The sequence below is a fragment of the Pangasianodon hypophthalmus genome, chromosome 10 (assembly GCF_027358585.1).
Source record: "Pangasianodon hypophthalmus isolate fPanHyp1 chromosome 10, fPanHyp1.pri, whole genome shotgun sequence".
Taxonomy (NCBI): Eukaryota; Metazoa; Chordata; class Actinopteri; order Siluriformes; family Pangasiidae; genus Pangasianodon; species Pangasianodon hypophthalmus.
In genome coordinates this window covers 21,657,896-21,681,138 of record NC_069719.1, presented here as the reverse complement: position 1 = coordinate 21,681,138, position 23,243 = coordinate 21,657,896, and the positions used below count along the sequence as shown (strand labels likewise).

Sequence of the window (23,243 nt, the reverse complement as noted above, 5' to 3'; positions counted from 1 at the left end):
TGATATACAGTACTTTTCGTGTTTGGTGTTTAATAACAGTGTTCTCTGTATTGTTTTTTTCTGTCTGTTTATTCAGTCTCCTGTCAGTCCCAGTATTGAGGTAAGTACTGTAAAGAAACCTTCGCTCATATCATCTAACAAAACAGCCTCGTACTTTCAAGGGTTATACTTTCATACACACATCTTGTGCTCCATGTCTGCTTCTTATATAAGGGTGAAGATGGGCTTCATTTCCCATTGGTTGATATAATATGCTATTAATATATTACTATATATTATATATTATATATTATCTATTAATATAATATGCTATGATATAATTATGTCTCCTGAGGCTCTGAAATATTTTAGAAATGACTGTCTCAAAAATCACTGATAACTGGCTAATCAAGGGAATATAAGTTATATAAGAATATAAGTCAATTTTTAAAAAGCTATTTCTACAACAGCTCTGTTGAATTCTCAAATCTGAGAAGAAGGTTAGAAGGAGGATAGAAGGTAAAGAATAATTTTCTATAACATCAACTCACAGGTTATATCACAGGTTTATATTAATGCGTACATTCGAATACATTACTGTCTCTATATTAAAGACTTACACAGGGATTCTCCGCATAAACAGATTACAAAACGTGCAATTGTTGACATTGTTAGAAAGGCTGACAGTGGAGACTCCTTCTAAAAATGCTCTTCTCACAGAAAACAATCAGATGTTCAACTGTTCAGCTGTTCCTTTAGGCTTCCTGACATGGGAAAATCTTCAGGACATTTTTCAAATCTTATTAACTTCAAGAGAGCGAAGAAAAGAGAGGCTGGTGAGGGACTGCTTATATCTTTTATAATGTTAGCAATAACAGGAATTGAATTGCTTCATGGTCATTGAACAACATTAAATTCTTTATTAATTAAAGAATTAAAAACAATGGTCATAGTTGGCAAATTGCCATCATATAAGTGGAGTAAAACACTTCGGTATGGACTTTTATTAGAAAATAATCATTACTAATATTTCTAATTACTAATTATTCCTTACTTAAAGGTGTTCTTTCTTTTCGTTGCAACCATCATATGGCAGGCTTCAAATCCCTCTTTCCCAAAGGTTGAGACATTTTATCCTGACACCAGAAATGCTGTGATACACACTTGAGTTTGTTTAAAGGAAACTGTTAATCAACTGTTGACTGCAAAAAAGCAACATCTGCTGACTGTGCCCAATTTACCTCACAGATCACATATTAGAGCACTGATCACTTAACCTGTTCCTTGAGATCTGCCTTCCTATATTTAGACTTTATTTCTAACCCTGATCCAACACACCTGCTCCAGATAATCAGTCTATTTGATTAGCCAGATCATCTCTGTTGGATTAGGGATTTTACAGCAATGGGGTGAATACTTAAGCAATCACAACTTTTATGCCTTTTTATTTGTAAATAATTTTGTAAACTATATTTATTCCTCTCCTCCAACACTTCAGTATTATGCATGGTTTTGTGTGAATCCATCACATATAATCCTAGTTAAGTCCCGTTCATTTCCAGGTTGTACAACTACAAAATGTGAAGAAAGAAAAATTCAAAAGGAGGTGAATACTTCACTGCCCCGGCACTGTACAGTAGACAGCCGTAGATAGCTACGTTGTCTAAAAATTTGGTTTATATCAAACGTATTAATATTTTAAAATCTGGAAGTGTGTATTGCCTGTGTGTGTGTATATATATATTTTACACTGGATAAGATTTATCAGGTGATCCATGAGGTGAAGCTGTTTTCAAGCAAATGTTTTCCACAGGAGCTCTACCACAGATAGAGTGCACTACAAGACTTTACTCCCCGGCTGAAAACATTTTTATTAAGAAGCCTTGATCTAGAATCATGGTCTTGGTGGAAAGATCTTCTATTTTACTAGCCTTTTCAACACTATTCTGGAGATCTGAGTAAAGATTCAGGTCATGGGACTCAACTTTGGACAGAGTATTTCAAAGGAAATAACTTGGATTGGAAATTTGACATTTAGGTGTTAGAAAATTTGGCAGCTTGCATATGTTTTGTTGATCTTACATGGGTCATTCGCTTTTATAGCCATGACAGTTCTGTGTATATGCAAGCATGTGTGCCATGTACCAGAATAAACTGGAGCTGTCAGACAAATCAGCAGAGATGCTGGCAGCAGCCAAAAAAACTGAGGAAAAACAGAATGAAACAGCCACCTCCTCCACAACACTGTGTATATGGTGAAATTGTTGGATTGTTTTTTAAAGGATTTCATCCTATAGCACCAGTGACAATATTAACTGTTAACATACGGTATTAGTATAAGTAGTTTTTAATGCAGAAGTATTAAAATACTTTTTATCACCTGTATGTCACAGGTGTTTGTATGAAGAAGTCTGTTAAAACTTAGGGATATTAAAGTTCGTAAGTCTATTGCGTATTGTAAGATCATCTCAATGACGTTAAGCTACTTAAATCCCCCAGCCAAGTATACAACACAAAGACAAGGAAGATATCGATTGCTTGCTTTCTTTAGTGCAGTGTGCAGTTGATTTGGCACACCTGCGTGATGTCAGGCCTATTCTCAACAGGTGGTAAGACATCTGCACGACTGCCAATCAGCGGCACATTAAAAACAGCTTGGTGCTGGAAACTTGTTGTTCTGAGTTTAATGCAAATTTACCGCCCGTCCCTCTCAACCTGTTTTTCTTGACAAATATTCGTGTTTGCTTCTTCAAGAATGTAGTCTCGTGCACACGACTCGAGGTGACAGCTGTCTAGAATATGGTCTGTGTGTGTGTGTGTGTGTATGTGTGTGTGTGAGAGAGAGAGATGAAACATTTGAAAAAGCAGCATTTTTATGTAGAAAGTACAGCATGTGCACAGCTAACTCACCAGTGTTAAATGAACACCTAGAGTGCTAAACTGGTCTTCACTGTACGCTCTGGGTGTAATTTCACACAGGCAACTTTGCTGTGTTCATGATGAAAAAAAAAGCATGTGCGATCATCACTCCAATCCAAAACGAATTAACCTGGCAGAATACTTGCTGATCTCTCCTATCGAAAGTGAGCATAGCTTACGTGAGATCCAGCAGTGCCTGCTTCTTCTGCGAACTGATTTTCTGCCCGTTATCTATTTTGTGTCTCCTCAGCAGAAGGACATGTTTCCTGGAAGAGGGCGCTCCAACTCGCAGTCGTACATCGGGCGCCCGATTGAGCTCGACAAAATCCTGCTGTCCAAAGTCAAGGTGCCTCATACGTTTGTCATCCACTCCTACACGCGCCCCACCGTCTGCCAGCACTGCAAGAAGCTGCTCAAGGGCCTGTTCCGCCAGGGCCTACAGTGCAAAGGTATGAGCTCACACTTGACTTGTGTAAACCTGAGCCATGCTGGGGAATCAAACTGTTGTTTGCTCACTTTGTCTGCATCCTCAAAGGTCTCAGTATGATTCATTGCTGGTGAGATGCATTTGGTAGTTGGTGTTAAATGTATATACGTTCAAGCCAAACCCCAGTGAGTGTATACATGCTGTACTCTCAGAATACAGGCACAACCTCTTTGTGGTACCCTCAGTGTGTGTTCTATACCCTCTTTTGGGGTACCCTTAGTGTGTATCTTTCTCCTTGGTAAGTGTAAATATTTGTTTAAATTGTAAAGTAATTTACTCTAAATAGTTAAACCTTTGGAATGCTGGTGTACCTTAAAGTGAAACAACATTCACTTTTCTAGGTTAAAGATTCATATCAAAGGTACAAAGACCAGGCACCACTCCAGCCCCAAGCAATGGCACAGTTTAGTACTTTTTTCTGATGGTGGGTTGAAATGCTAAATAGAAACAATACAATTGCACATAATTACAGTAATGCCTCCATACATAGGATAATAACCACACTCCAGTGCTCATCTTGCACATTTATTAATTAGTAAATTGTAAATGAGTATTTATTTTTTAGTTCACATTCACACAGTGTGTATTGCGAAAATAAATTAATACAATATTTACAACTTGTCCTTGTAATGAAGCATTACAATCATTTGCAATGTATGTGTACACAAATTCATGCAATAGCTTTAGCCATTAAATACAATAATATACAGTATAGAGTTAATATAAATATTGTAATTATAGATATAACATGAAATATACAATTAATATGAGGGCCACAGTGTAGCTATGCTGCTTTGATGTAAGTAAAAGGTATAGTGGGTGTCAGGCAGTAAAGAGTGCTGTCAGCTTGCTGATAGAAACAGCTTTAATGTGCTTTGGCAATGTGCAAGGTCTCAGCCTGTCAACCAGTAGCACAACACACGCTCGTCTCAGCCTGCCAGGTCTCTCTCTCTCTCTCTCTCTCTCTCTCTCTCTCTCTCTTGCTCGCTCTCTCTCTCTCGCTTGCTCTCTCTCTCTCTCACTTTGCCATGATTTTCTCATCTCCTTTTCCCCCTCACACTGTTACAGATTGCAAATTCAACTGCCACAAACGATGTGCACCTAAAGTGCCAAACAACTGCCTTGGAGAGGTGTCAAGGAATGGAGGCAAGTATAACTTTAGAGTCTCTACATGTTCCTTAATGTCACAATCAACATAGCTGTTTTTTCACACCAAATACAACAATATTTATCTTACTGTACAGTTAAAATGCTGCCTTGCTCTATTCATTCTGGTCATTTCAAAACATTGAGTATGTGTCTAATATGTGTAAAGGAAAAAAGGCTTTCACAAATACAGTGTGCAATGCACAGATACACTTTCAGTTTCTAATAGTCACAATAAACTCTACAAATAAATGCAAAGAAATTTATATCTGCAACATAACATAGAAACATAACATTGAAAATGCAGAAAATAATATATAAGCATAAAATAAAAGATATGTAGCACACAAATCACACCAATCATTCGTTCTGTGTTTTAAATTTTGAATAGGTCACTATTTGTTGCTTTATGGTGAAATGAACACTGTACATTTTGTTGTAACTTCCTACCAAAACTAGTATCTACCAAAACTGCTAGTTACCTAGGCTAATTGCTAGGTTGGAAACCAGTCTAGCCAAATATCTTTTATTGGCATTATCACATTCAACTATAGTATATTTTAACCAGAATATAACGTTATTATTACTCTGATTCTACTTTTCTGATTCCTTTCTAAACAGCAGGCCTAGCTAGCAACAAAATAGCCAAGCTACGTCTTTGCAAGCTAGCTATATAGTGAGCCTAAGAAGTAAGCTAGCTTGCCAGAGTAGCCGTCTAGTTAGCCTGCCTAGTTTTCCCATCATTATTACAAAATGAGCTACATTTCAGTGAGAACAGATGTATAAGATATATGATATCAGTGCAGCATGGTGGCACACCAGTAGCATTAATTGCCACCTCACAGCTCAAGGGTCCGTGATTGAGTCCTGGGATCAGGTTACTGTCTGTGTGGAGTTTCGCTTGTTTTGCATCCATGACCAGGATAAAGTTGTTGTTACTGAAGATGAATAAATAAATGTACAATATTCACAATAAATCTAATAATTAAAAACCAAAGCATTATATTGTTTGTCAAATAAGATACCATTTTCATGTACATTTCATATTAATACATTTATTGTTTTAATTCAATAATAACAATAATTCACAAATTTAATAATTGTATATTAATTGCATATTATTACAAATACAGATTACTTTTATTTAGGGGAGTGTTTGTATTTGTGAAAGGTCATTGATGCTGTTAAACCTTTACATCTAAGCTAATTTAAATGCATTTATACCACAGCACTGTTGAATTATCAAATCTGATTGATCAGAAGGTGTTGTTCTGACCAATCAAATTCGTGAACAGACAGTAGTTCTGGCTGTAATTCAAATTACAGGTTTATATTAATGTGCTTGTTCTAATATGTTGTAGTTTGTATAGTAATAGGTAATTCATAGGGACTTATAACCTAATAATAAACAAATTAAAAATGTGCTGCTGTTTAACAAAGAATAACATTTAATAGTTGATATAGTGAAGTTTTCTGTAATGAGATGATTTTATATTTTTTTGTAATGAGACAATTTAACATTTTTATTTAACATTTATGGAAGGAGTCTCCATAAATGGTGTCAGGTATCAATGCTTTGTTATTGTCTATTTGTTTATTTATTGTCTCTCTTCTCTTCTCTTCTCTTCTCTTCTCTTCTCTGCTCTGCTCTGCTCTGCTCTTCTCTTCTCTTCTCTGCTAGACCTGTTGAGTCCTGGAGCTGAGTTGGATGTGTTGATGGCAGAAGGCTGTGATGACCATGATAGCGAGAGAAACAGTCCCATCATAGATGACCTGGAGGAATCCCTGGTTGCAGACTCTTCAGCCCTGCTGGATGTAGGCCACTGTGAACTCGGAGATTTTCATGATCCAGATCCTGATGAATCCAACAGAATCATCAGGTACTCCTCCCCATAGCATAAACATACTCTAATAATACCTTACATTATGAGCCTCTCATTGCCTCTTTTTGACACACAGAAATAAATTAAATACAGACAGTTGGGGTTAGTGGCAGGAACATTAGGTTATGCTGTGTTCGCCAAGAAAGATGCAGAGCACAGACATTCTTTGTTTCAATGTGTTTTAAAGTCCATGCACCAGCAGCAATATCCCTCTCATGCGAGTGGTCCAGTCAGTGAAGCACATCAAGAGGAAAAACAGCAATGTCATGAAGGAGGGATGGCTTGTGCACTTCACTAGCAAGGACACACTGGTGAGAAATCTGGCCCTTAGTGTCTTTAAATTCGAAGCTCTTAGATATCCATAAATAAAAGCGGCTGTTACTACATGATTAAAAACATTAAAGGGATATTGAACTATTTTTACTTGTGGTTAAGAACAGTTTTCTTGTGTTAGGAATAGACTATGCTTCAAAAAGAGCTTGAAATGAAATAAATGTCAAAAGTATGTAAAAACACTGCTATATCCCTTTACTTCTTCATTAAAGAGGACATTTTGCCACAAATGTAGTGACACAAATTCTTCCATTTTACATCAGCGTAATTCCACCATTTCTCTGTTTGATTTTACACTAGCGTAAGAGGCATTACTGGCGACTGGATAGCAAGTGCATTACTCTGTTCCAGAATGATACTGGGAGCAAATATTATAAGGTGAGTCCAATCAATCAGTCAATAAATATATCAATTATATGATAATCAACTATCTTTGATAACATTCATAACATTATCTATATGTAATTTGTACAGAATGAAATTCCCTTCAGAACGAGTGCTTTGTTGAATCAGAATTAAAGACAAAGCCCAATGTATATGTTTATTTTTGAAATATTTGTGAAATGCTTAGTGATTCTCGTGCTAAATATGTTGTTGCTGTAATTTCGTTATTCCTTTGAGAAGTTAGCTGTTGTGTGCCGCGCCAATGTCACAGAGGGACATTGTTATGTTTTAAAGCATGTAAGCCTATAATATAAGCTGTAGCTTTTTAATTCATTCTTTGTATGAAACATGACAAACTACACTTTCTCTCTGTCAAATGCAAAAACTGAAATGGCATTTGATAAACTATGATTATATAAACTTGTTAACATCTTGTACATTGGTTGACAATTTAATCTCTGTGCAAGTAGCAAGGCTAACACTGACAATGCACAAAATATGTTTACAGAACAAAGGCAGCTATAAATGTTTGGCTTGGTTATGTACAGACGCTTGAAAATTAACTTTCAGTGACATGGTTGACAAAATAGAAGGGCTTATAAGTTATGATAGCAAAACAAAAGCAACCTTGCAAAGATTATCTCAATTATTGTTATCTATCAATTGTATTTTGATTCTAGTTAATAAACAAGGATCATGTTGAGACATATCATAATCCATAAATGTCTTATTTCAAAAGAGTAACAGGACCCTGTGTAACACCTTCCATTTGAATTACTTAGTTGAATATGAAAAGGAGTAGGAAGAAATGAGATGACGATCTTGATGCAGTTGATGGTGATATTAGCATGAAAGGTGATGCTTTGGAAGCTGATTTGTTTGAGGAGAATGTACAGATGAAGAGGTGAGAGAGCTGGACAGACAAATGAAAAGGGAGATCAAAGTGAACTAGACCAACATGTCAATGAAAAAAGATTTAAAAAGTCATCTCAGACTTTCATTACAAAATAAATCTAGGACGCCACTGAAGATCACATTTTTTAATTATAAAGATTAATGTGCAAGTTATTCAGGGTGGATTTTTCCTTTAACAGACGTAATATTGTAATGCGCTTCTTTATATCCAGGGTGATATTTCCTATGATATTGCACAATATCTCTCTTCCAATCTCTAGTTTAATGTTTCATTTTGTTCTGCAGGAAATCCCCTTATCTGAGGTTCTGTCCCTGGAGCCTGCTCAGAACTTCAGCTTGCTTCCTGAAGGTGCCAATCCTCACTGCTTTGAGATTGCCACCGCCACTCTAGTGTATTATGTAGGGGAGAACCTGTCTCAGGAAGACTACTCTCTGTTCCACGGCAGCGTGCTGATCAGTGGAACCGGCCAGGATGTGGCTCACATGTGGCAAACGGCCATCCAGCATGCCCTCATGCCTGTTATTTCCAAGGGCACAGCTCACAGCAGCCGACACAGCTACCACAGTATGATCATTACTCTGAAATGCATTTGGACTTATTATATTACAAACCCTTTATATTTCATTTCAACTCATTTAAATTTTAGGAAGCTCACCGTGGGAATGTGTATTGTATGTAATACATTTCAGATAATATATTGCAATACATTGTTAATCACACACAATTAGCTCCACAATTATATCTTTAAAAAGGCCCTTTGTAATAAATGAATCAATTTTCAAGCTCCTCTGGAGTTTATTCCATGTGCACGGAGAGTTGGGTCTGAACTTGAGATCAAGCATTAACTATAATGTGTTTTTAGTGGGCTGAACTAAATAATTAACTAATGGGTCAGTAGAATGTAAAATTAGTGTTAATTTCACCCTGATAGTTTTTAAAAGCATGTTGGCCTATAATATAAGCTGTAGCTTTTTTATTCATACTTTTTAATGGCTAACACTGACAATGCACAAAATATGCTCAAAGAACAAAGGCAGCAATAAATGTTTGGCTTGATTATGTACAGATGCTTGAAAATTAACTTTCAGTGACATATTGACAAAATAGAACAGCTACAATTTATGATAGCAAAACAAAAACAAAAATGAACTTGCTAAGATGATCTCAGTTAGACCTGAAGAATTATTATCTTATTTATCAATGGTGTTTTGATGCTAGTTAATAAATAAGGATCATGTTGAGACATACACTGTATTACCAAAAGTATTCGGTCACCCATCCAAATGATCAGAATCAGGTGTCCTCATCACTTGGCCTGGCCACAGGTGTATAAAATCAAGCACTTAGGCATGCAGACTGTTTTTACAAACATTTGTGAAAGAATGGGCCACTCTCAGGAGCTCAGTGAATTCCAGCGTGGAACTGTCATAGGATGCCACCTGTGCAACAAATCCAGTCGTGAAATTTCCTCGCTCCTAAATATTCCACAGTCAACTGTCAGATTTATCATAACAAAATGGAAGAGTTTGGGAACAACAGCAACTCAGCCACGAAGTGGTAGGCCACGTAAACTGACGGAGAGGGGTCAGCGGATGCTGAAGCGCATAGTGCAAAGAGGTCGTCGACTTTCTTCACAGTCAATTGCTACAGAGCTCCAAACTTCATGTGACCTTCAGATTAGCCCTAGTACAGTACGCAGAGAGCTTCATGGAATGGGTTTCCATGGCCGAGCAGCTGCATCCAAGCCACACATCACCAAGTGCAATGCAAAGCGTCGGATGCAGTGGTGTAAAGCACGCCCCCACTGGACTCTAGAGCAGTGGAGACGCGTTCTCTGGAGTGATGAATCACGCTTTTCCATCTGGCAATCTGATGGACGAGTCTGGGTTTGGAGGTTGCCAGGAGAACGGTACATTTCGGACTGCATTGTGCCGAGTGTGAAATTTGGTGGAGGAGGAATTATGGTGTGGGGTTGTTTTTCAGGAGTTGGGCTTGGCCCCTTAGTTCCAGTGAAAGGAACTTTGAATGCTTCAGGATACCAAAACATTTTGGACAATTCCATGCTCCCAACCTTGTGGGAACAGTTTGGAGCGGGCCCCTTTCTCTTCCAACATGACTGTGCACCAGTGCACAAAGCAAGGTCCATAAAGACATGGATGACAGAGTCTGGTGTGGATGAACTTGACTGGCCTGCACAGAGTCCTGACCTGAACCCGATAGAACACCTTTGGGATGAATTAGAGCGGAGACTGAGAGCCAGGCCTTCTCGACCAACATCAGTGTGTGACCTCACCAATGCGCTTTTAGAAGAATGGTCAAAAATTCCTATAAACACACTCCTCAACCTTGTGGACAGCCTTCCCAGAAGAGTTGAAGCTGTAATAGCTGCAAAAGGTGGACCGACATCATACTGAACCCTATGGGTTAGGAATGGGATGGCACTTAAGTTCATATGTGAGTCAAGGCAGGTGACCGAATACTTTTGGTAATATAGTGTATCATAATCTATAAATGTCTTATTTCTAAAGAGTAACAGAACCCTGTGTACCACCTTGAATATGAAAAGGAATAGGAAGAAATTTAGTGTAAACTATTTTAATACAGTGATTAATCTGCAACAGAGAATACATAAATTGATTGATTGAGCAAATCTATACTCCTAGTTATAAATGAGTTATTATCTACAGTGCCGACTAAAACCAAACAGGAATGGAAGTACATCACCATATACAGACACCTGTATGGAAGTGTTATTTTAAAAGTAACATGCGCGTGGACGTTGGTCTTCAGGAATATAACTGTCTTTGTTTTCTTTATCAACAGAAGATGTCTCCATCAGCATCTCTGTGTCTAACTGTCAGGTTCAGGAGAATGTGGTAGGCATGATTTTTCTTCTGTTAGTTCCATATCCCATACTGATCATGACTGTTGAACATGAACGGTAAAATAATAATAGTTTTTTAAGTAGAATAAAAGAAACTTTAAGATTGGTTTAATTAATAAAAGAATAAATCATAGAACAGCTCTGGTCTGTTGACTGAATGTGCCTGGACTGGACTGAATGTGCCATGTAGCTCTTATAAACAAATCACAGCAGGAAGTGTTTACTCTAAATATAATATAACAGGCATCATTTATGTGTAAAGGACTAGCATGAGTTATCAGTCCTCCAACGCAGATATATTTTATGCTGCAAAATATGAAAAGGGTTGGATGAATGTCATGTTTTAAAACTCTCTCTCTGAACTGTATTTCTGTGTGCTGGAGGAAACTGTTGGCTTGCCAATAGCTGTAGCCTTGAGTTTCAGTGCAATATAAACACTCAATACCTCTGCTGGAGCTTATTTTGATCACCCGTGTGGCCGTGGGATTGCCATAGTTACCCACGCTTCTCTGGCAGAGACCTAGTGCAATGCAAGTAATATTTGTTCTTAATTCAGACACTGTAACTGGACATAATTTACAGACCAGATTAGATGTAGTAGAGGGAATAAAGCATTTGTTCTGAAGGGAAAGCGTTGATGTAATTTATTTGACAGTCATGTTTGCATGTTTATTTCCTTCTCTTATAGGACATTAGCACAGTTTATCAGATATTCCCTGATGAAGTTCTTGGATCTGGGCAATTTGGCATTGTCTATGGCGGTAATTAAACTGTATTTACTCTGTAGCATTCTGTTTGTTGATACATAAATAGGACATACAATAACACATAATATGTTGAGAGCATTGCAAATGAGTGCAGTATCCTTAAGATGTCTCTCTGTTTATGTTGATATAATCAATTAATTAAAAATAATGCATAAGACCTCATTTGTACCAAATAGTTTTGTTCTTATGGTTTGTATACTGCAGGAAAGCACAGAAAAACAGGGAGAGACGTGGCAATCAAGATTATAGACAAACTGCGCTTCCCCACTAAACAAGAGAGTCAGCTGCGCAATGAGGTTGCCATCCTGCAGGTGGATAAACACATACATTTACATATAAGCATTTAAGTATATGCATACTCATATACTCTTATGAGTAATATGAGTATTGGAAAATAAGGAGGCAATGCTGGCTCAGTGGTTAAAAGGCTTTGGGCTGCCACAGCTGCCCTTGAGCAAGGCCCTTAACCCTCATCTGCTCAGCTCAGTTGTAGATCACTTTGGATAGAGACGTCTACCGAATGAGTAAATTGTAAATGTAAGTGTTGCATGGTGGCACAAAAGCGGGTAGCATTGCTGCCTCACAGCTCCAGTGCAGGAAGACCTCACATAAAACAACACAACACAAACAGTGCTTAACTGTGGAACATGTAAAAATATGCTGGCATGTAAAATAGCCTTTGTCTCTATGAACCTGTGGAACAGAAATGTCTTTATGAATATATACAGAACAGAAATATGCAGTGGAAATCGCTACTGTAATATTTTTTAACCCAAGATTTGTATTTTGTAGAACCTTCACCACCCTGGGGTGGTGAACCTGGAGTGCATGTTTGAGACTCCAGAGCGTGTGTTTGTCGTCATGGAGAAGCTCCATGGTGACATGCTGGAGATGATACTGTCTAGTGAGAAAGGGAGGCTGCCAGAGCGCATCACTAAGTTCCTTGTGACACAGGTAAGTCTCTCAGACACGTACTGAGTTAATGCAGTGTCAGACACCATGCACACAAGTAAACAGTCCCATCATTGTGTTGTAAACACAAATCTCGTAACAGTGAGAGTATAAAAACGTGTCACGCTTCCCAATAAAGCCAAGGTTTCTTTTTGGACAGATCCTTGTAGCGCTACGCCATCTTCACTTCAAGAACATCGTACACTGTGACCTTAAACCCGAGAATGTCTTACTAGCATCTGCTGACTCCTTTCCACAAGTGAGTAGCATGCTGACAGAAAACCATACAAAAAATAAAGGGAGAAATCTGTAAAATACACATGAATTAATCTGCTTTTACAAAAGCAAAAGAATAACAATAAGTGATGATAATTACAGTTTATTCTGTGTTCGGCACACAGAGTGTGTGCCCGCGTCTCTGCGCTGAAAGACTGCTAAATTATCTCCTCATTGTTTTACCCGTCTAGCGTGTGAAGCTTGCTCTGGAAGCACTCGAGCAGAACGAATGACTCACTGTGTTTGGGCACCAGCAAACATCTCAGAGGAATACTAAACCAAATCTCTTTTGCATTATTTACAACAAATATTTTCCAGAACAAGCACAAAAAACACAAAAACAGACTAGCTAAAAGAGTTGTCATTTGCACTTTCTGTGATTTCAGCTCAGCAGCAGTGGTCCTATGATGGCCCTCAAAGAGCATTCCTTCCTCTGTGCATGTAAAATGTGAAGGGGAGAATCAGCAGGAGAGTAGTACTGTAACTGCTTTTAACTGCATGATAATTTCATTTGAGTTTAGCACTGTCTCTGGCAACTGCTCATTATAGTGTCTGTGGTGGGAAAAGGGGGTTGGGGAGAAATAATGGATGCTATTTGTTGCACCACAGTCAAGTTAAAGGGGCTGTCTGCTTCCAGCATCAGGCTCTTAGCACTCAGCGAACACTTATCGCTCTTTCACAGGTAAAACTGTGTGATTTCGGGTTCGCTCGGATCATTGGCGAGAAGTCTTTCAGGCGCTCAGTGGTGGGCACGCCGGCCTACCTGGCACCTGAGGTGCTGAGGAACAAGGGCTACAACCGCTCACTAGACATGTGGAGTGTTGGCGTCATCATCTACGTCAGCCTCAGTGGAACATTCCCATTCAATGAGGATGAGGACATCCATGACCAGATCCAAAATGCTGCCTTCATGTACCCACCCAACCCATGGAAGAAGGTGACTTCAGAAGGTATGTAAACAGTCAGGCCTGGATCCAGTTTGTTCTTCTGTATTTGTAATCAAACAGAAATGGACAGGCAACCACAACAAAATGGAAACTGTGCTTACATCAGCTAGCACTTTAATCCTGCCCCCAAAAAGTGGACGCTTTCTTCTGCGAGAGAAAGTGAATCTACACATATACATTTGTACGTACCTAGAAACCTGAGTAATATGAATAAAAGAGTGCAAAATGTAGGTCACTTTCATGGTCTAGAGGTGTATATGGGACAGTTTTTTTTTATTCCTGCTCCTGCCTGCTTCCAAAGGAATTCTGACCAAACCCGCCAAAAGTTATTCCAAAGTCATTATTTTTGTTTCTACCTGCTCAGGACATATTCTAACAAACTTAGTTGGCTCTGTTTCCCAAAATATAAACTTAGTAATTTATTAGTGATTTAGTAATTTAAAACACTGCGACCCTATCGAGGTTAAATTTAAAATGCTGTAAATGCATGCGCTATACGTTCCTATGTTAATACACATGGCCACTCTTTGTCCTGTGAGCTTCATATCTGACCACCCACTTCCGCCTGCAGGAACGGAAAAACCTCCTGCTCCTGCAATTTTTTTTGTTGTTCAGTTCTGTGGGTCCAATGGGATCCTAGTTCTGATGCACACATCTACCATAGTCATTACTAGGGCTATGACGATGTGAATGTGAAAAACTCAGCATATGACAAGTTTTTTTTTTCGGTATATAATGGTATACGTAAAAGCCTTGGCCTAAACCCACAAAAAAACACTAATTAATGCAAATAAAGGGGTAAATAAACTTGGCCGGCTAAGCCAACTGAGTAACTGACTAACTCCCCTCTTCTGTGAGGCAATCATCAGCGAACTAGATGGATTGATCACATCCAAGCATGATGAGTAGCTAGACAGCTTTGTATGAGCACTTTCTTTAACATTAGCCTAGTTTTGTTTTTGAATCTCCACTAACTACAGTATATAGACCATATCTCCTGCTTCACATTACTAGATAAGATCAGAACTGCTAGAATAAACATATTTTTCTCCCAGGTTTTAGATGTAGCCAGGTCCTCCCCTGGACCACCATTAATGGCTCCTTAAGTGAACATGAAATCTGTCACTGTATCTTTTCAAAGTCCAGCATTGTGTGTAGATGCCAAGATGGACAGAACATAATGAAGAGAATCCTTTCCATTCTAGTGAGAATATTTTAAATGTGATTCTCAAGCACCACAACCCAGAAGGGAATTCCAGCAGTAAGACTGACATTTATAAGATGAAATGCATAAAGCACTGATAGTTACATTAATGTTATGCAAATCTCGAGGCCTATTCACACTGCCATTTACCACTTCATTATTAAAGTGTTACATAGATAATCTAACATTTTAAACACTTTACGACTGCACAGTACAGGCTTATGCAGGTGTCACTGCAATTAACTTTTAAAATTATACAGGTACAGTCACTGATTAATCAATCCAGAATATACTATCCTGTGTTTACTGTAACAGTTCTTAGTTTTAAGAGGATCTTGCAGAAGAAAATTAAATATGTGAGACCGACCTCACTAAACAAGCTTTGTGAACACATCTCTTATTATATAAACAATGTGATCCCAGCTTCCTGGGTAGCAGTAATGTAAACTCTCAGTGCTTCATGCTGTAAATTAATAGAGGCTCACCAGGGAAGCTGGAGTAGTTCTACATTTATTTATTTTATTTAGCAGATGTTTTTTTTTTTAGCTTAAGAGCCTTACAAGTTAGGGAAAACCCAATCTAAACACAGATCCACCCAGGGAAACTCTGCCCATTTTGCCTTGGATTGTAGAACTGCCCTAAGGTTTGGTCCAATCTCAGCTAATTATCATTAACAGTGCGCTAATTAACAATACATTCATTGTCATGTAGCACTAATACTGTTTAGTTCTGGTGAATTCTTGAATCTGATTGGTTTATACAGGTCTATATTAATTTACTCGTTTAGTGGACTTTATTCTTTCCCATTTCTCAGTAACAAGACAAGCTCTGGTTTCTTTGTCTAATTACCTACAAGAGAAAGAAAAGAAGAGAGACTGGTGAGCGAACAACTGTTTATAGCCACTATAACCTAAGTGATAAAGGGAACTAACTTGTTTCATGGATATTCCACAGTATTAAATAGAAAAGTATGATGTGTCACTCTTCTCTTAATAAAAAAAAAACATGTTGGGCACATTGCTGTGGTATAAGAGGAATGCATTATTTTTACAGCATGCCTCATATTTTATTCCTTACATATCCAGTGTCTGATGGATGTTGCTACTTTCACCTAAGCGATGTTGTTAGTGTATGTTAGTTGTTCCTTGTCTCTCTAGTAATTCTAGAACCAGATTGTTTAGTTATAGGATCTTGACCCATGTAACTTTGTTTCATGAACAACTGGGGTCTGAAAGCTAAGACATTATGTTTAAAAGTGTAATACTGTTTTGATGAAATAAGAACACTGCAATAATAAGCAAATATTCATCATTGAAAGACAAAATACACTGGCAAAATAAGCTACAATTCATTTCACTAGCTCGATTTTTTAGCCATGTCTATAGATGTAACAGATTTGATGGATAAGTTTGTCACAAACATCTTCTTACAGAATCAGAAATGATAACATAACACACGTTACAAACAGTGACAGTATGCTATGTGTGTGAGAGTATAGCTGTGACAGTATGCTGAGTGTTTCTGTTATTGGAATAAGGAGAAACTAATTGAAGTCTATGTGACAATTCATCAGTGTGACTGGATTTGACTTAACCACTAAACACTGGCTGTGAAGAAAACTTATTTGTTATTAGGGAATAATCTATTCTCAGGAAACTTTGAATAGGACCCATGTTATGAATAGAGTGTGAATAATAATTGCATTTTTAAGTGTATATATTCTTTGAGAAAAAAAAAAGGTTTCTCAAGGGTTCTTTGTTCCATCACTCTCGACTGACCCCAAAAGACTTGCATGTCAATCAAAAATCTAATGTTGTTAGATTAACTATCATTCACACTTCACTATACAACATGTGTAAATGGATTTTGGATACTATTATTCTTTTTGTTCCTTTGTGGATTTTCTTTTTCTTTTTAATAAGCCAAAGAAGTTGCCCCTGTCCATGCAAGTTCAGCTGATATTTGACAGAATGTATCTACTTGATCAGTCAGTTTATCAGCATTTTTTAAATTTATTGATGTAAATGCTTTATTATTAATCATATTAATTAATGAGTCATGCCATAAACAGATATTTTAAAGCATGTACTTCCTACTACCACCTAGAGCAAAAAAAAAACCACAAATTATAATAGTTACTTATTGGAATTGCTTGAATCTGCAATATTTTATAAATAAATATGCTATTTTCTATTTTTGATAATGCCAACAATAGTATGTTTGTTATAGCAAAGACTCTAAATCTTGGTACCCTTTGAAATAAGTGCAGGAGTATAGAATGATAGAGGGTGAGAAGGGGGAGGAAAGAGGAATAAAAGGAGAGCAGGAGGAAGGGGTTAAAGAAAGAAGGGGTCAGTGAGAGCGTGTTCGGTTCTTGTCATTGCCTATTCATGTAATGCCCACCAATCCCTCAGGATAAGGCCTCGAGGTGAAGGACTCTTGGGTTTTCTCAGAGCTCTGTGACCCCTGAAATAATGTTAATAATGTTGGTTTTGCTCGTTATCCCTACGAGCCCCTAATCCTGAGGCGTTCCCACCATGGCCCGGCCACTGACAGCCTGCTTTGTTGTTCCAGCAATTGACCTCATTAATAACCTGCTGCAAGTCAAAATGAGGAAGCGCTACAGTGTGGACAAGTCCCTCAGTCATCCCTGGCTACAGGTCAGTCTTGTTTCCTGTCTCATAGCACATGTCTGCACAGAAGAGTTAATATGAGTTACCATAATGCTTGGCGTTCTGCTATTTGTCGGAATCCAGTCTGACCAAAGTGAGACTATGTGCATATAAATCTTGTTTACTTGTTTACTGGTATGGCCATAATGTTTAGCAACAATATGATTAATTTAATCAGAACACTAAAATAATAACAGTTCTATACATATAAGTTAATTGACAGTATTAAAGCTTTGAAAAAAATTATATTTATAGGAATAATCACTTGTTTATAATGGCAGTCTAGGGAACTCAGTCTATTACAGAACCAAACTTAAATAGTTCATAAATCGAGAAGGGTCTGGCTGCAGACATGAACTGCCTGCCTCTAGTGATGTCACATGCCAAGGAAATCAAATGTTTGATAGATGAGGAGAGACATAGGAGCAGTTAGGCAGCACTGTATTTAATATTTGTGTATCACGTTTCTTAGGTAATCTACAATTAATCATTTTTCATATAGAGTAACATTATGAACAAGTTCACCATCAAACTGTACAGCTAAATTTTGTGTCGTGTTATAGATAGCTAGCCTGCCAGCCATAGATGTTGCTTCTTTGTTAGCTAGTTATATAGATAGATCAGTAGATATATATAAATTTATACCTCAGCACTGCTGATTTCTCGAATCTGACTGGTCAGAAGGCATTTTTTCTATAACAGCACAGCTCTGACAATAGTAATATTTCTATAGTACAACTCATTCACACAGACTTGTATGATGGATAATCCTATCTGAATGTCGTTTCATTTTCATTCCAATTTCACGTTTGCGTAGGATTGGAGGGGTTTTGCCCCTCCGGCTTTAGTTTTGGAGGGCCAATGACCCAATGCCCCCTAGACAGCACCTATGGACACAGAAGAGTCTTTGGACAGAGGACATTGCACTTTATTGTTTCTCTGTAATGATCTGCAGTTTTTTTTAGATCTTAACAATGTGCAACTTTAAGCGTAAGTGAGGAGATGACTGTTTATAGCTGCTATAAGGTGAGCTAGCTAATGTTAAATACGCTCATCATCCAAAGACAGGAATCTGAGGGTACAGGCTCAACAAAACTGGACAGCTGAAGACTGGACAAACATCTCTTTTGGTGAGCCTGTGCCCAATGTAGCCTCAGATTCCTCAGACAGGAGTGGAACCCAGTGTGGGCTTCAGCTGTTGTAGCTCATCTGCTTCAAGGTCCTACATGTTGTGCATGCTGAGATGCTTTTCTGTCACGACAGTTGTAAAGAGTGGGTATTTGAGTTACTGTAGCCTTCCCGTCTGGCCATTCACCTCTCTCCTTTCTCATCACCAAGGTGTTTCCCCCACAGAACTGCCACTCAGTGTTTTTTTGTTTTTTGTACCATCTCTAGAGACTGTTAGAGACTCTTAAGTGAGAAAATCCTAAGAGATCAGCAGTTTCTGGAATACTTAAACCACCAACAACCATGCCACTGAGTCACTGAGTCAAAGTCACAGAGATTATGCTTTTCCCCATTCTGATGTTTGATGTGAATATTAACTGAAGCTCTTGACCTGTATCTGCATGATTTTATGCTTTTTTCATTTGTAAACATGGAAATGATAAGGTGGCTAACATTGAGTGGTAGAGCATTAAATCCAACTTAGCATTTTCACTTGGACTGTCCTTTAATATTGTATATAAGGTATATTGTATATATTGTATATTGCATGACAGAGTGGATATTTTTTGGATGTAATTTTAGCTTTGTGATATAGAATGAGTGGGATTGATTAATGGTATGGTGACTAGGCAGATAGATAGAAAATGAAAAGAGCCACAATGACACACATTCTGATCGACATAGCAGAAACTACAAACAGTAAACTGACAGCTGAGCTGCTTCTGCTGTTGGAGCATAGCATGAGTGTGACACCGCTGAGGCAGAGAGTGCACGTCTGTAGCGGCTCTACTGGACCATAAATCTGTCTTTGTACACATACTTAAAACTCTTATTATGCTTAATATAGGTGTTTTCAAAAATAATTCTTTTACTCTCTTGGTTATATAATCATATTGTGAAAATGTAGGATTATCCAAGACCATCATTATTTAAAAATTTTGCATGTTTCCATCAAGCAAACATTCTATAGGTTTGGTATTAAAAATGATTGCTCCTTTATACTTTATAACTTTATACTTACTCCCTTCAACTGCTCCTAAAAAGGTGAATATTGTCGTAGTTGTTTCATGTAAACATTGGAAACGTGAGTTCACATTTACATTTAAAAAGCATTTGTCATTCAGCTAGTTTCAGCAAATCCCTTAATAAGCTTTTTTTTTTAAGATAAGTAAGCATTTTTGTTTTTGTAAACCAAAACCTGTGCCTGACCCTCAGTGAATTTGTGCCAAATTCTGACATCCTTGCAAAATTCAAGGGCTGAACTGAGAATATTGTCTGAGACATACTAATGAGTGTGGCTTCTGATGAATATTCATACATTTTATAATCATGTATAGCTCTTTCAAAGCTTTCTATGTCATAATTTCTCAGACATTGCTCAGTGTTAAAAGCCAAGCAAGATATTTTAATGGTTTGCTCATTATTTAAGAGGGCATGAATGGTTAGCATATGAATGTGTAAATGATGGAGAGCATGGAAATAAGATATAATGAGAAACCTGTTGCAGCTAATAAGCTTTGCTGATATGTTTCTTTGACAGGACTACCAAATGTGGCTGGACCTGCGTAATCTAGAGTGTAAGATGCAGGAGCGATACATCACACACGAGAGTGATGATATGCGCTGGGAGCATTTCGCTGAGCAAAATGGCCTGCAGTATCCTGCCCACCTCATTAACCCTCATGCTGATGTCACTGAGGAGGTGGAGTCTGACGAGGCCATAATGAGCATGCTCAGCGATCGAGTCAGTGCGCTATAGTTTGCTGCCAATCCCTTTAAGACACAACACAAATAAAGCCAAATGCACAATTCAGGACAACACAAGTCAACACACTTATACTCTGCTGCCATATTAACACATTCATATTGTACTTTATTACACTATAGATAACAGTAAATTTTGCCAAACATTCAGTGCCTAAAGAGTATAAGTAAATCATATTAAATTCATAACCATTCCCCTGCACATTTTTAAAAATCTCAACATTGTCATTCACATTACACTGAGCAAAGCACAATACATTGAATACTACTTAACCAAAAACATCTGTTTTTCAGAATAAAAGAGAAATAGTGTTTATTTTAAAATGTCTTTAAAATGGCCCTACAAGTAAGTAAAACTGTAAAACTATGAGAACCTGTGCTGGATAAGAGAAATTTCTAAAGCCATCAAGAATTAATCTGCAGTATGAATAAAGCCATCAAGAATTAATCTGCAGTTGTGAAAGTCACAAAGCACTACAATGGTGTGGTGACTGTTGCCTTAGTGGATGTGTAACTATTAGAAAAAGTCCTTGCAGCTTTTGTGGGCTTCTGTGGTTTGTAGGGTGCATATGAGTGTGTGTGTGTGTGTGTGTGTGTGTGTGTGTGTGTCTGGGCCATTGTATGTGGGTATGTGGAGAATTGATTTGTGCAACAAGTCAACCAGCTTGAAAAGTAACACTGCCTGCAGTTTTTTTCTTCTCTTGCTTTCTCCTGTGTCAGTTGTAATAAAAAAAACAAGAAACATGATCATTTAAAGTTTTTATTGCATGTTGTGCACATTGTAGATTTCCACATTTATTTTATTATATCTGCATTATTACAAAAACAATTTTAGATTGTCAAACAAAACTTTTTCAAGAAAAAAAAATTACAGAAAAATGTTTCTATATAAGTAAAGAAATTGACATATTACATAATAGGCCACTTTTCAGACAAAAAAAACATAATCAAGTTTTACCTGCAAAAACAGAAGCAAGTGTGACCATGTCTCCAGAAGAACTGTGGCAGATTCTCCAAGACGCTCAGTAAAACCCGCCAGCTGATTTCCTTACAAAACTGCAGAAAGTGTCTACAAACTGCACAAGAGACTACTGATGTGTATTTAAAAAGCGAAGGGTTGTCACATCAGATATCGGCTTTGTTCAGTTTATTACTGTTTACTGCTCTTTATAGTATTTGACTTTAAGTAGAAAATTTTAATTGTCATTATTTCTGAAGGCAGCATTTCCTTTACAGCATTTCTTTGCATGTGCCTATGATTTTTTGCACAGAAGTAAGTGTGTGTGTGTGTGTGTGTGTGTGTGTATACATACATACACACACACACACATATATATAGACATATGTCTGTGTGTTGTTGTTGTTGCTGCTATATATATATATATATATATATATATATATATATATATATATATATGTGTGTGTGTGTGTGTGTGTGTGTGTGTGTGTGTGTGTGTGTGTGATGTTGCTGCTGCTGCTGTTTCTGCTGTTGCTTGAGGGGACTTTGGGCTGATTAAACCTTGCTCTTGTTTGTTTGCATGGTTAAGTGGCTGAGGTTGGGGAGGCAGTCGGCAGATGGCGCTGCACGCTTAGAAAGTCTGAGGCGAATAGCGCGCAGAGGTTCTGTTCAGCGTCAATGTGTGTGTATGTGAAGGTGTTGGCGGATTTGGCCAAACGAGGGGAGAGTGACCTTCATTAAAAAAGGAAGGACGTCCAAAAAGAAATGTTAAAATAGGAAGAAATAATGGCAGTCCTGTGAAACAGGGAAAGGTTTGGAAAGGGCTCTGATTGCGGAAACACTGCAGCTCAGAAGTCTTTCACTGGTGTTCAAACCCTGCTTCAGCTTCACACTCACATTCTGGTCCACACAGCAGTCTGCAGAAGCCCTCCAGCACTGCTCCATACGGTAGCTATTCGCTGATATAGCTGTTGATCGGTAATAATCATAATCATAATAATAATAATAATAATAATCATAATAATCATAATAATAATAATTCGTCGTTTTTTCTAAGTTTATATGTGAAAAGACACGCAAGCCAGTGCGACGAGCTCACCGTGTGTTGGCTATCCTACTTTATCTATCGACGCACACACACACACACACACACACACACCCGCGCGCACACACACCCGCGCACACACACCTGTCAAAACAACACAGAGTTGAGCGCGCGGCGCTCGGGGATAGATCATGACACTCGGCATCATGAAAGGGAAGAAATGGGCCCGGAGCGAAGGCTTTTCTCACACAGCTCCTCATTTTACACCAGTCTGAGTCGCGATCATTCAAAGCAGAAAGCCACAGCAAAGCAAATACATCAAGCTGCTGTGAATCAGTTGCGCCGGTGCCATGAGCTGTGACAAACCCGAGCAGATGATCAGGACTGAAAGAAACGGGGAAATCTACAGATGGACTGTCTGTCGGCTTCCCCACGCTGAGCACCAACCATTGCACTGCACTTCTCTCCACTGCACCTCTCTCCACTGCACTTCTCTCTCCACTGCATCTCTCTCCACTGCATCTCTCTCCACTGCATCTCTCTCCACTGCACTTCTCTCCA

At 38.1% G+C, this 23,243-nt stretch overlaps 1 protein-coding gene across 2 annotated transcripts in view; it reads left to right on the top strand.

Annotated features, from left to right (window-relative positions):
- Positions 1–21,426, top strand: part of prkd1 (protein kinase D1) — a 47,939-nt gene extending 26,513 nt beyond the window's left edge. Inside the window, exons 5-19 of one of the 2 annotated variants that reach the window (XM_026919986.3) lie at positions 77–100; positions 3,152–3,347; positions 4,454–4,531; positions 6,213–6,411; positions 6,602–6,725; positions 7,048–7,125; positions 8,332–8,611; positions 10,871–10,923; positions 11,620–11,692; positions 11,903–12,009; positions 12,491–12,652; positions 12,810–12,908; positions 13,608–13,875; positions 17,651–17,736; positions 20,456–21,426. In XM_026919986.3, the coding sequence (XP_026775787.1) occupies positions 77–100; positions 3,152–3,347; positions 4,454–4,531; positions 6,213–6,411; positions 6,602–6,725; positions 7,048–7,125; positions 8,332–8,611; positions 10,871–10,923; positions 11,620–11,692; positions 11,903–12,009; positions 12,491–12,652; positions 12,810–12,908; positions 13,608–13,875; positions 17,651–17,736; positions 20,456–20,674 (2,046 nt within the window). In that variant the 3' untranslated portion in view covers positions 20,675–21,426. Of the gene's footprint in view, positions 1–76; positions 101–3,148; positions 3,348–4,453; positions 4,532–6,212; positions 6,412–6,601; positions 6,726–7,047; positions 7,126–8,331; positions 8,612–10,870; positions 10,924–11,619; positions 11,693–11,902; positions 12,010–12,490; positions 12,653–12,809; positions 12,909–13,607; positions 13,876–17,650; positions 17,737–20,455 lie in introns of both variants that reach the window. The other variant, XM_026919985.3, reaches the window with a different exon arrangement.
- Positions 21,427–23,243: the final 1,817 nt, after the last annotated feature.